We start from the raw sequence: 13,287 nt of genomic DNA, 5'->3' as shown, positions 1-13,287 counted from the left end.
CCTATCAGCATTGAAGTATCGCCCTTACGTTTTTTCACAATACCAATTTTACAATTGGTGGGGGTTTGGTGAAAATCGATCTTAATGTCTAAACGGCATAATTCCGAAACCGTAATTTTTGAAGTTTTAAAATTATGCAGAATTAATTTTTCAGAAAATAGTAACAGAGCAAAAAAGTACCAAAGTCCAAAAAAATAAATTTTTGTCAAACGTTATTTTTTCGAGTTTACATAAAATCTCAATGTTTCATGCATTATAATGTCATTTGGCATCAAAAATACAAATTTGATTTTGAAAATTTTTCATTTCAGTTTATATTGGAATTTGCTGTGTGATTGCACTCTTCAACTCGTAACTCCGGAACCGGAAGTCCAATCAATAAAAAAATCAATTGCAGCCGATGGGAAGATTGTACCTTTCATTTGAGACTAACTTTGTGCTAATCGATCCAGCCATCTCTGATTAACAGAGGTCACATTTTTTTCCACATACACACATACACACACATACATACGGACATACATACACACACAGACATTTTCCGATCTCGACGAACTGAGTCGATTAGCATATGACACTCGGCCCTCCCGGTCGGGATTAGATCGACGAATTTTAGAGTGAATGAGAAAGGCAAAAACATATGCATTTTTTGGTGAGCAGTTCTATGTTTCATAGACATTAAATCAATTTTAACTTCGCTTCCTATTAAATAAAGACCCTTAGTACAGTACATCTCTACAAAAACGAGATCAATTTGAAAATAAATCTGAGGATTATGATTGATTAAAGAACTCTGGAATTTTCTATTGGAATGTTTTCAGGCAGGAATTTGATATTGATGCTATTAGACAACTGTGAAATCAAGACCAAGTTTCGCACAAATGAACATTTTTGTACTGATAAGTTATTAAGTTCCTTCCAGACAACTTGGAAGTGTTCGGTGATTATTTCTAGCGGTTGTAGATAGTAAAATGAAATTCAAAATTCGTTTTATCGAAAAAATGTTTGGCTTATTTCAATGGATTATTACTATATTGAACAATAAATAGGCGACAAACAGTAGTCCACAAACAACAAGCCATAACTTTTAAAGTATTCAAAATAGATATTTGAAGTCTTCAGTAAAGTTATTCGCAAAAGTAAGAGCTACAAATTTGCTGAAGGTATCATTTCGATATAATCACTTCAAAAAAATTTGTGAAAATATCTCACTCATAGGGGGATTAATCAGCAAAAGCACAATACCAGAAGAAAGGGCATATTGCCTCCATTAAATTCACCGAAGATACTATTGACCTAAAATAAGCCGTTTTGGCGTTAATAATAGATTAAATGTTTTTGGTCATATTTCTGGCTATGGGAAATGATAAAAATCTTTCGTCCGCATTTAATGTTAAATATCTCTTTTGATAATAGTCCAATTTCAACAATATATAGCTTGTACGAAAGGTATTCGTTAAAGCTGTCCAAAAACATATATATGTTAATCTATATTGTCAATTTCGGCAGATAATTCAAAAAAACTGCAAAAAAACGCCATTTTTACGCATTCAAACATTCATATCTTGGAAACTAAACATCAGAATCAAAAACAAAATAATAGCGTTCATACTGTTTTTTAGTTCTTTCATTTAAAATTGGTTTGGATAAGATCGGTTCATCCATTGCTAAGAAACACGAATGAGAATTTGTCCGTTACATACACACACACAGACACACACACACAGACATTGTCCCAAATCGTCGAGCTGAGTCGATTGGTATATAAGACTCGGCCCTCCGGGCCTCGGAAAAAATCTTGAAAGTTTGAGCGAATTCTATACATTTCTTTATAAGAAATGTAAAACTATTACTATTGAATTCCTTGTTTTAAAATTTCTCATAAAATTTTTTTTTGCCCCCTCTCTTATATATAGAATCTTATTTCTAGTCTTAAAATAGCTGTAAAATTTTTCTCTTTTATAAAAAAAATATTTCAACATTGTAGCCTCCTAGTTTTAAAATATCCAAAATGTAAAAACAAAGAAATTTGGCACCGCCAAGCTAACGCATTTGTGCCTATCAAGTAAAAAAAATGATTCAAATGAATCAAACGAATCAAATGAATCAAATGAATCAAATGAATCAAATGAATCAAATGAATCAAATGAATCAAATGAATCAAATGAATCAAATGAATCAAATGAATCAAATGAATCAAATGAATCAAATGAATCAAATGAATCAAATGAATCAAATGAATCAAATGAATCAAATGAATCAAATGAATCAAATGAATCAAATGAATCAAATGAAACAAATGAATCAAATGAATCAAATGAATCAAATGAATCAAATGAATCAAATGAATCAAATGAATCAAATGAATCAAATGAATCAAATGAATCAAATGAATCAAATGAATCAAATGAATCAAATGAATCAAATGAATCAAATGAATCAAATGAATCAAATGAATCAAATGAATCAAATGAATCAAATAAATCAAATGAATCACACGAATCACATGAATCACATGAATCACATGAATCACATGAATCACATGAATCACATGAATCAAATGAATCAAATAAATCAAATGAATCAAATGAATTAAATGAATCAAATTTATTTAATTTATCCAGTGAATACAATGAATCAAATGAATGAAATGGATCAAATGAATAAAAAGAATGGATGAACAAAATGAATAAAGTAAAAAATAAATGAAATGCATAAATAAAACAAACGAAATAAACAAAATGAGCTGAAGTGATAAAATGAATAAAAAGAAGAAAATGAGCAGAATTAAATGCATTGATTAAAAAAAATTGAACAATAATAAAGGTTATAAATTAATACAAAGAAATAAATTGAATCAAATATATTATTTGGATGAAATGAAAAGATTATTAAAATGAAGAAACTGAACAAAATGAATGAACTGGAAAAAATGAATAAAATGCATACAATGAAAACAATGAATAAAATAAGTTAAATGAATGATATGAGTAAAATGCACAAAAAGAATAAACTGATCAGAGTGAATCCAAAGAATGAAACGAATAAAATAAGTATAATGAACGCAGATGAACAAAACGAATAAAAAGATGCGGAATGCAATAATTAATTAAAATGAAATGGTCATATATTTGAAGCTAAAAACATTTTTGAATAAAGAAAATGAATAAACCGGATTGTACGAATTTGAGAACCATTGCATCAGAAAGTTTGGAAATGTTTTTGAAAATCCCATCTTCTGAGAAAAGGCTAATACATATGCAATGAACTTTCTAGGGCTACCATCTTTTTTGGTTTTATTCTTTTTGTTTTCATGCTTCTTTACTTGACGGCGTCGTTTTAAGATTATCTGGTGTTTCTACTTTATTGCTGGTAGTATAACGGAAGAAAAATTAAAATACCTACAGGAGGCTATGTTACCTATGATGATTTCCATGTTAAATTCTACCTCCGTTTTTGAAGCTTTTCAAGCGGGTTGGGAATTTGCTATCAAAATTGTAATGAAATTAAAGTTTAACAATGACTTTAAATAATCATTTAAATTTATTAAATTGGAATGCCCGTTCATTAAAAACGTGCGAAGACGAATTTTTCAACTTCTTGAGGATACATAATGTGCATATAGCCGTTGTGACCGAAACTTTTTTAAAACCATATATTAAATTGAAGAGTAACTCTAATTTTGTTATTTATCGATTTGATCGAATTGTTGGATTCGGCGGAGGAATCGCAATAGCGGTTAATCGCAGGATCAAACATTCTTGACACCAAGGTGATTGAGAGTTTGGGTATCGAAGTTGAAACTGATCTTGGTATCATTTTTATTGCTGCAGCCTATTTGCCTTTTCAGTGCACTGGCGAAAAAATTAATTTCTTGAAGGGAGACTTACAAAAACTTACAAGAAATCGGTCGAAATTCTTCATAATCGGTGAATTTAACGCCAAACACCGAGCCTGGAATAATGCTCAAAACAATTCCAACGGTAAACTACTTTTCAATGATTGCTCTGCTGGTTATTATTCAATTTTGTTCCCGAATGGTCCTACATGCTATTCGTCTGTAAGGAATCCATCAACAATTGATTTGGTTTTAACACTTTTGTAGCGAATTGATGACACATGCTGACTTTGATTCTGATCATCTTCCAGTAACTTTTTCACTTTCTCAAGAAGCTGTTTCCAATCCCATTAGCTCAGTGTTCAATTATCACAAAGCGAATTGGGAAAGGTGCAAAACTTATATTGAGAATAATTTTAATCATGACCTTGATTTACAAAATAAAGCTGACATTGATACGGCATTACAAAATTTAAGTATATCTATAGTTGATGCTAGAAATTTATCAGTACCAACAACACAGAAAAAATTTAATACTCCTATTATTGACGACGACCTTCAACTTCTGATTCGCTTGAAGAATGTTCGAAGACGTCAATATCAACGTTCTCGTGATCCTGCTATAAAATGTATCTATCAGGATCTACAAAAAGAAATTAAGCTCTTAAGAAATGAAAATTTCGCGAAAGAGGTTGAACAAATCAAGCCAAATTCTAAACCTTTCTGGAAACTTTCTAAGGTTCTTAAGAAACCTCAGAAACCAATTCCAGCTTTGAAGGAAGGTGACCACATACTTCTTACAAACGAAGAAAAAGCTCAAAAACTTGCTCAGCAGTTTGAAAGCGTCCATAATTTTAATCTCAATGTTGTGAGTCCTATTGAAACCGAAGTCTTACAAAAATATGAAAACGTTTCAAATCAAGTATTGTCTCTAGACGATATTGTTGAAACAAACTATGATGAGATCAAATCCATCATAAAAAAAAAGTTAAAAATATGAAAGCTCCAGGTTATGATGGAATTTTCAACATTCTTCTTAAAAACCTTCCCGAAATCACCATGAGATACATGGTCAAAAAATTCAACAAATATTTTGAATTAGCATAATTCCCTGAATGATGGAAAAATGCCAAGATTATTCCTATTTTGAAACCAGATAAAAACACAACAGAAGCATTTAGCTATCGACCAATTAGCTTACTCTCTTCTATTAGTAAATTATTTGAAAAAATCATCCTAACTAGAATGATGTCACATATCAATGAGAATTCTATTGTTCTTCCTGAGCAGCTTGGATTTCGTATTGGACATTCAACTACTCATCAACTTGTGAGAGTAACTAACATGATAAAGGCAAATATCTCAGAGGGCTATTCCACTGGAGTTGCTCTTCTAGACATCGAAAAAGCTTCCTATAGTGTTTGGCACAAAGGTTTAATTGCCAAAATGTGGGATTTCAATTTTCCAATTTACATAATAAAGGTAATTAAAAATTATCTTGCTAACCGTACCCTACAGATTCTTATCAGAATTGTAAATCTAATAAGCTACCCGTTAAAGCAGGCGTCCCTCAAGGATCAAGCGTCGCACCAATACTTTACAATATTTTTACCTCTGATCCTCCAAATCTACCTAGGCTGTAAAAAGTCACTTTTCTGTGATGATACTAGCATCTCAGCCACTGGGAGGAGTTTTCGTATTATCTGCAGTCGACTGCAACGAAGCTTGAATATTTTCAATGATTACCTGAAAAAATGGAAAATTTCCACTAATGCGGCAAAAACACAATTGATTGTGTTTCCGCATAAGCCAAGAGCTTCTTCTCTTAAACCAAATAATAACCATATTATTAAATTTAATGGTTTGAATTTAACGTGGACAAATCAAGTTAAATACTTGGGTTTGATTTACGATAAAAAACTCACTTTTAAGGATCACATTGAAGGAATCCAAACAAAATGCAACAAATATATAAAATGTTTATACCCTCTTATAAATAGGAATTCTAGGCTCTGCCTAAAGAACAAACTATTAATTTATAAACAAACATTTAGACCGGCAATGCTATATGCAGTGCCAATCTGGGCAAGTTGTTGTGCTACTAGGAAGAAAACGCTTCAAAGGATTCAGAATAAAATTCTGAAAATCAGTGGCGTAATAAGAAAATTTTTCGGAGGGGGGGGGATATGAAATTTTTTTGTATATATATGAGAAAATGTTCAAAAACATTCTGAGCTGGAAAAAATGTTCAAATCCAACAACTCAGGGAACGGGTTTGGGTAGTCAAGGTAGGAAAGCTAGCTGTTGGTATAGAATTAATGCTCTTCCTCTACGAGGACAATCTGGGCAGCAAACTTCAGACTGTCTAATTTACTGAGCGCTTCAGTTCCCTTGTGCAATTCAGTACCACTTCTTCGTTGAGCTTCCGACTGGTTCGCGAACTACTCAGTCTAGTCCCCGACGATAGATCTAGCCTACTCCGACGAAAAGTTCCCCGGCGAGAGAAGTTTAAAAGCGAGCCAACCAGCCAGGTGCTGCGGTCAGTTCGGCGATTCCGGTAGAGTAGGGCATCCGGTTTGCTGGAGCCCCGGCGCGGCTGGTGGTGTATCGTCGCGATCTACGCGGTCTCGTTCCCGGCGGTGAATCTGATTGTACGCTGACGGAGAGGTCCCAGACGAAGAAGTTCTCCCGATACCGATTCTTCAGTACTACAACTTCTTGAGCCCTTTGGCTCCGTGACCGGTGCCATTTAGCACCGCAACTCCTTTAAGCCCTTTAGTTCTCTTCTTGGGCCATTTAGCACTACTTCCTTGATGATCCATTCAGCTCCTCGACTTGTTCGCGAACAGCTCGGTCTAGTCCCCGACGATGGACCTAACCTACTCCGACAGAGAATTCCCCGACGAGAGAAGTTCTCCCGAGATCGAGCTAATCAGCTAGGTGCCGAGGTCAGTTCGGCGATTCTGGTGAAGCAGGGTGTCCGGTGCACTGGTGCGCCGATGACCCGCGACTAGTGGTGTCTCGTCGCTGTCTACTCAGTCTAGTCTCCAGCGGTGAATCTACCTTACGCTAACGGAGAGTTCCCTGGCGAAAAAAGTTCTCCCAATATCGATTCTTCTTTGGTTTTCGCTATTTTTCTATCGGAACAACCGGTGGGGTGCCGTGGTCGGTCTGACGAATCCGCATGGAGCGTGACGTCCGGTTCGCTGGCGTATCGACGACTTATACTCGCTGCTCTGTTGCAGTCTACTCGACTAGTCCTCGGCGGTGAATCTAGCTTATTCCTGCGGAGAGTTCCCTGGCGGTGATTGCTCTCCCGAAACCGTTGTTCGATGTCCATTCCGTTGTAAGACGATCATGATCTACATCAGCGGTTCTCAACCTTTTTCGTACCACGGACTCCTTAGATATCACACTGGGTTGCTGCGGACCCCCATAGATAAACATCAATTTTGTATGCTATCAATATGTTATTTTCAATTTGTTAGGAAACATGACTTGAAATTTCAATATGCACTCGGAAAATATATTTTTCTTCACGGACTCTCAGCAATGACTTCGCGGCCCCCTGGGGGTCCGCGGACCCCAGGTTAAGTATCACTGATCTACATCATATCTCTGTTTACTGTGTTCCACGTCTTTACGTCGCTTGTCATTCTGTAGGCTACATTATCCGGGTTGATGTCCGGTCCTCACGTCACTTCAAACCTCGGACATTCAAAGACGCTCCGGTGTTTCCTCGACGATCTCACACTCCAAGCAGTGTTGACGTTGCGTACCCTCATACACCGACGAAGATACTCCTTAAGCAGCCGTGGCTCGGTAGGAGCTGTTTCAGGTGGAAGGTCATCTCTCCGTGCTTTCTATTGACCCACGCCGACAGGTTTGGATGAGCCGGTAGGACTACTTTCCTTTCTCCGTATTGTCACATTCCTGCTGCCACGTCACCATCGAATCGATTCTCATCATCGTTTCTGGCGTTTCATTGTTTGTAGCACTTGATATCCTCCGTCAGGGTAATGTAGATGGGGATCATCTCGGCGACAAGGCATACTGCCTCCGGTACACAATCGCAACTCGTTCGACCAGCTGTCGAAGCGTCCTGTTCAGCTTTTCGCGGTTTCATTGTCTCCGTCACCGACACCTCAATTTCTTCAATTGTCTCACTGTAAAGTCGTGGTTTTCGAAAGTCCAACTTAGTCGTGCGAAGGCGGCGACTTTATTAAGTTGGGACTTGCCACTAATTTTCGTAAGATTGTCTTACAGTGATAAATCACCGCGAGACTTCTATGAACCTTTACAATCAACTAAATTCGTACAAATTCCCTGAGGAATGAGTATGGAACACTAGTTAATTATAATGTTCGTTTTCAATCTAAGGGGGAGGATCAACTAGGATGATATATTCTAAACTCCGAGGCTCAAATCAAAAGATTATCACAACGAACGTTGAGAACTATCAAAACTGAAGCACTCTCGTCAGATTTGAAGAAGTTTTCGGATAAGTGATAAGGCCGCACTGTTTCCAAAGACTACTCTCGCTTTATTCAAAAATATTTACAGAAGTTATCTTAAATCTACGTGTTGTTGCCGTGATTCATATATCGCGGCGAAAATCCTATTCGATTCGTTGTTGTCCAATTATTACCTTATGAAAGACATTCGTTGCTACTCTGCGATCGCCTTGCTCGTAGATCATATTTCTCATCTTTTGAAGACTGTCAGCATCGTACACGCCGCTTTGCATTAGACTCGGGAGCGGTGTATACGACCAAGTTGTAACAATATCTGATGCCATCTTTTCTGGTGGTGTAGTTTCCCGTAATCGACCATCAGCTGTATACCATTTTCCACCAAACATAAACTTTGCTGGTAGCAATGATGTACATTCTATCTCGACTCCTCGAGTTTGGAGTATTCGTGTTACAGGTGCCAAAAACATTGATTTGTTGTTGTAATCAACTGGAATTTCTTGAAAACATCGAGCCTCTGCTCTGGGTGTAACATATACTGGTTTGCACTCAATGACGTGAAGCACTTTACCAGCTACAACCGCTGTGTATCCCGACCTTTTAATGATACTAGAGACGAACTCTGTTGGGTTGATCCTTGCTAATGTCAATTTGGTTTCCATAAGCGCCTTGTCCAGCTTACACATTTCTACCATCACAGATTGGTAAACGTCGTCCAATTTTTGACCAATGTAGTTCTCCACGAATGTAATCTTGGAGTTGAAATAAGTGAATAAATCGTTGTTGGCTCCTGTTGTCGGTTTTCTGGTAAACGGCGATCTAATGTCGGATAACTCCATAATCAGAATTCTCGGGTGATCCGTTTTGAAACCAGTATGTCCGCATATAAGTGTCTTCTCCTTCGTTTTAATCGAAAATAGATGCTTTTCTGATGTTGTACTGTATACTACGGCTTCTCCTATTGATTTTATCTGGTTGCTTTTAGTCTTATTTACAACTCCTTCGAATATGACTTCGAATTCACTGTCTTCACATCGTCGATTCATGTCGATGTCCCAGGTTAAATATACTTCTTCAGCATCTAAACAACGTCCATGAGTGTAAGGACAAGTTAGACCTCCTTTCAGATTGATTTGATTGTTTTCGATGTCCACTGTGGCTGTATAGTCATGAAGTGATATTGCATATTCGTAGTAGACCAAGGCTCCTGTCCAGGTATAAAACTTAGTTCTGTAGACGCCTCCGTCACATGAGCTTCCAAATGTGCTTCCTACTATTAATTCCTGACCTCTAGTAGTACTATTTAATTTTAATTCTTGAATTGCCACGTTGTTCGCCAACATCACAGTTCCACTCATGTGTGTCTTACGGCATTCTTCAGATGTGAACTCCTCAACTATGTACGCATAGCAGTGCTGGTAATCGGAAGTATGTGAATGTATTCCGCAATGACGAATAGATGTCCTTATTATTACTTTGCATTGAAACACCTTTACTTCAATTCATGAATTTCTTTGAAGCATTTGAATTCTAAGCTCCGTCGTTGTTAGATTATTTGTTGGTGGTATGCAAGATGCTACGTCCATCAGAGAGTAAGTAGTCATGTTCACTTCAATATTCGCACAGTCGTAAGCAATCAATCCGTGAGTTGCTGTGCCCAAAACGCTGCATCCCATAAGTAATAGCGAAAAAATTATAAGCTGCATTAAACTTATGTGATGCATGGTATTCGTCTTATATTGTATCTTTCTCCTTAATTCCTCCTTTTGGGTGTAGTCTACCTGTACTTTAACCTTAACGGTGTCTGCCGATAACTTGTGGCCATACCATGTAGATGGTTGGATTCGTCGTATTTTCCTTTTGGTGCATAGTTTTCCTTGTTATCCTTAGGCTTAATTATGATGCTGCTGTTGTCTTTTACTACGTGATGTAGTCCAGTAAATGCAACTTCTGAATTGACGTCTTGTGTTGGTGATTTCTCCGGTTTGCGTATGTTCAATACAGCTATTTTTACTGCGGGTCGCTTATATATACCTTTGCTGGTTTTAACCGATGCGGAACGTACTTGGCCGTCTTTGCCTTTGACGACTTCTATGACTCTTCCCTTTAACCATAGACCCCAAGGTATAGTGTTATCAGCTATTAGTACTATATCGTCAATGTTAATGGGTACAACTTTATTCAACCATTTTTGCCTTGCAATTAATGTGGGTATATATTCTCTTTTGAATCGATCCCAAAATCGTTAACTATAATGGTTAACTAGCCGCCATTGGACTCGTGTTATGTTATTATCATCCAAATTTTGCGGTGGGCCCTTCCAATAAGAAAGTGGAATGGAGTCAGTAATTCGTCTTCACTATTATTACCTGGTATGTGCGTTAGTGGACGACTATTCAAAATAAATTCCACTTGTATTAACGCGGATCGTAATGTCTCGGGGTAGGGTGTTTTTCCAGGTTCTATCATTTGGCATAGATTGTCCTTAATAATTCTTATGAGTCGTTCACAGACTCCTCCAAAATGCGGTGCTACTGGTGGATTAAAAGTCCAATCAATCTCTAATTTTTCAGCTTCTGTAGTTGTCATACGTTCATTTATTTCGTTTAGTAGGGACTTTGGTTCCTTTTCTGCTCCTGCGAAGTCTAATCTTTCCACGACGATTTTGAATATGTTTTTTAGGCACATCAAGAAGTGATCCGTATTTAATTTCTCAGCCATCTCGATATGTATAGCTCTTGTCGTCATGCAAGCGAAGATTACTCCCCATCGTTTTTCTACCGAACGTCGTACCAAAACCTCAAACGGACCAAAGTAGTCTACTCCAGTGTTTGTAAATGGGTAAGCGTATAAATCCAACCTTGCTGCTGGTAGTGGTGCCATTTGAGGTATCATTGGTTTTGCTTTCCTTATGATACATTTAGGGCACTCCGTTTTTACCTTGTTGAGGACAGTACGCGTATTTATTATATAGTATCGTAACTGTAATACTCCAAGCACTATATTATCTCCTTGATGTAAATATCTTTGATAATATTGAGAAACTATTAATTGTGTACCATGATGCTCTGCTGGTAAGATGATAAGATGTCTGGATGATGTTGGCAGATCCTTAGCATTTTCTAGGCGGCCTCCGACTCTTAAAATGTTGTACTCATCTAGTCTTGGAGTCAGGGTTAATAAAAGTCGTGTGCTATTTTCGTTGATATGACCTAGTAACTCAATGTCGTTAATCTCTTTCGAAAAATTATCTCATTGGATCTTGCGAATTACTACTCGTTCTGCCAGTTGTCTATCTTCGTATGTAATTTGACGATTAAATGTTACTGTGTGACCAGCATTAGCTTTCCTTGTATTGATTTTATATTGCAGCCAACTGATATATTTTTTGACTATACATATATGGTGAATCAATCTTGTCCAACTAGAATATCGCTCAATTCCAATGTGCAATGAGTGTATTTGGTGAAATCCAACCACAAGTTTCATTTCTTCCTTTGTTTCCATATGAGATTTGTTAGCTGGCCATTCATTTTTGTGGTTTCTTCAGAAATGGTGTTCCTCCCCGATCAGAAACACATAACAGAAATATTTCAAAAATATAACTCGCATTGTAACTTGTTATAAATTTCTGTTATTTTAACTACTAACGAGACCTAATTTATAACACATTATGTTACAAAAAATGTGTTCTGCTATAATCTTGTTATTTCATTCTGATCGGGTCTTAACCATATTGAAGGTTTGATACTTTCTTTTGTTGCCTCATCCTCCGGGTTCAGTTTTGTAGGTACATATCGCCACTGATCTACCATTGTATTTTTTAAAATTTCTTCTTCTTGTACCATCATGGTGTACTGAAGATTGTTTATTCCGTTTTCCTTTCCTTATACGATCCATCCGAGTGGGGTTTTTACTGCCATAGGACCATCACCTTTCACTGTTTTTATGGCAAGTAATAACTCACTGTTGTCTAAACAAATTAATAGAGTGGGCATTATTGTATTCCTTAAATCGAGTAATCGTCCTTGATTTTGTTGGCATCCAAGGTTTGAGTCGGAAGGTTTAAATCACTCATTGTCCGAGCCATTAGTGGTTTTTTCACGCCCTTTATCCAGAATTTAACACGTTTGCTAATGCATGCTTTTGAGTAATCTTGTGTCCATTTTAATGTAAGTGGATCGACTCGCCCTTCCAGTTCTAATGCATCAGCAACTTTTTCGTCTAATAAGAAGACCGATGATCCTGTGTCCAGGAAGGCATATGTGTTTACCCTCCGATTTCCATTTTGAATCGTCACAGGTACTATCTGATAATATAGTAGGTTTCTTCCTTGTTGGTGAAGGTTAGTTACTTCATCAGATCGTTGTTTAGTATTCTTATCCATGGATTTATAATTTTTATTCTCCGTTTTTTGATGCAGCAAGCGATTATGCTCGTCGTTGCATCCGTCGATACCACATATTCCTTTCATGTGACAATTTTTCATCGTATGGTCTTTTGCAACAAGACACTTAAAATAGAAACCTTTTTTAGCTACCAGATCCCGTCCCTCAGCTACCTTCATTTTTCTAAAATTGCTGCATCTATACAGTTTATGATTAACAGGGCATATCACACATTTTAATTCCTGGTGGACATTAATACGACCTTTTTTCTCTGGTGGAGTATTTTTTCCTTGATGTGGTTTGTGCATCAAGCGAGAAACTCTTGCGTGTGGTGTTAACCATATGTTCAAATCTATTAATGTTGGGTTTGACGTGTTACTTTGAATTACTTCAACCCATTTCAGTTGTATTTAGTAGGGTAATTTTTCCACGATTTCTTCTATCAATCGATGGTCGTTTAGATACCCTTTTTGGTTCAACGCCTCCATGTCGGCTCTCTTTTCTTACCTGTCTTATATCGGCCAAAAGTTCCTTGTACACCAGATCCTTCCTGCCGAAGCATTCCTCTAGTTTTTCGATGATTTTTGGA

At 36.8% G+C, this 13,287-nt stretch overlaps 2 protein-coding genes across 2 annotated transcripts in view; both read right to left on the bottom strand.

Moving 5' to 3' along the window:
* LOC131682930 (sodium/hydrogen exchanger 9B2) overlaps window positions 1–13,287 on the bottom strand; it is a 588,370-nt gene that overhangs the window by 493,513 nt on the left and 81,570 nt on the right. The gene's annotated exons all lie outside the window — the stretch shown is intronic.
* On the bottom strand, window positions 6,367–10,074 carry LOC131682932 (uncharacterized). Its single transcript, XM_058964740.1, has one exon. The coding sequence runs from the start codon at window positions 9,666–9,668 to the stop codon at window positions 8,457–8,459; it is 1,212 nt and encodes a 403-aa protein (XP_058820723.1). The 5' UTR covers window positions 9,669–10,074; the 3' UTR covers window positions 6,367–8,456.

This window comes from Topomyia yanbarensis, chromosome 2, assembly GCF_030247195.1.
Source record: "Topomyia yanbarensis strain Yona2022 chromosome 2, ASM3024719v1, whole genome shotgun sequence".
In the NCBI taxonomy this organism is placed as follows: Eukaryota; Metazoa; Arthropoda; class Insecta; order Diptera; family Culicidae; genus Topomyia; species Topomyia yanbarensis.
This window is presented reverse-complemented; position numbering and strand designations above follow the sequence as displayed.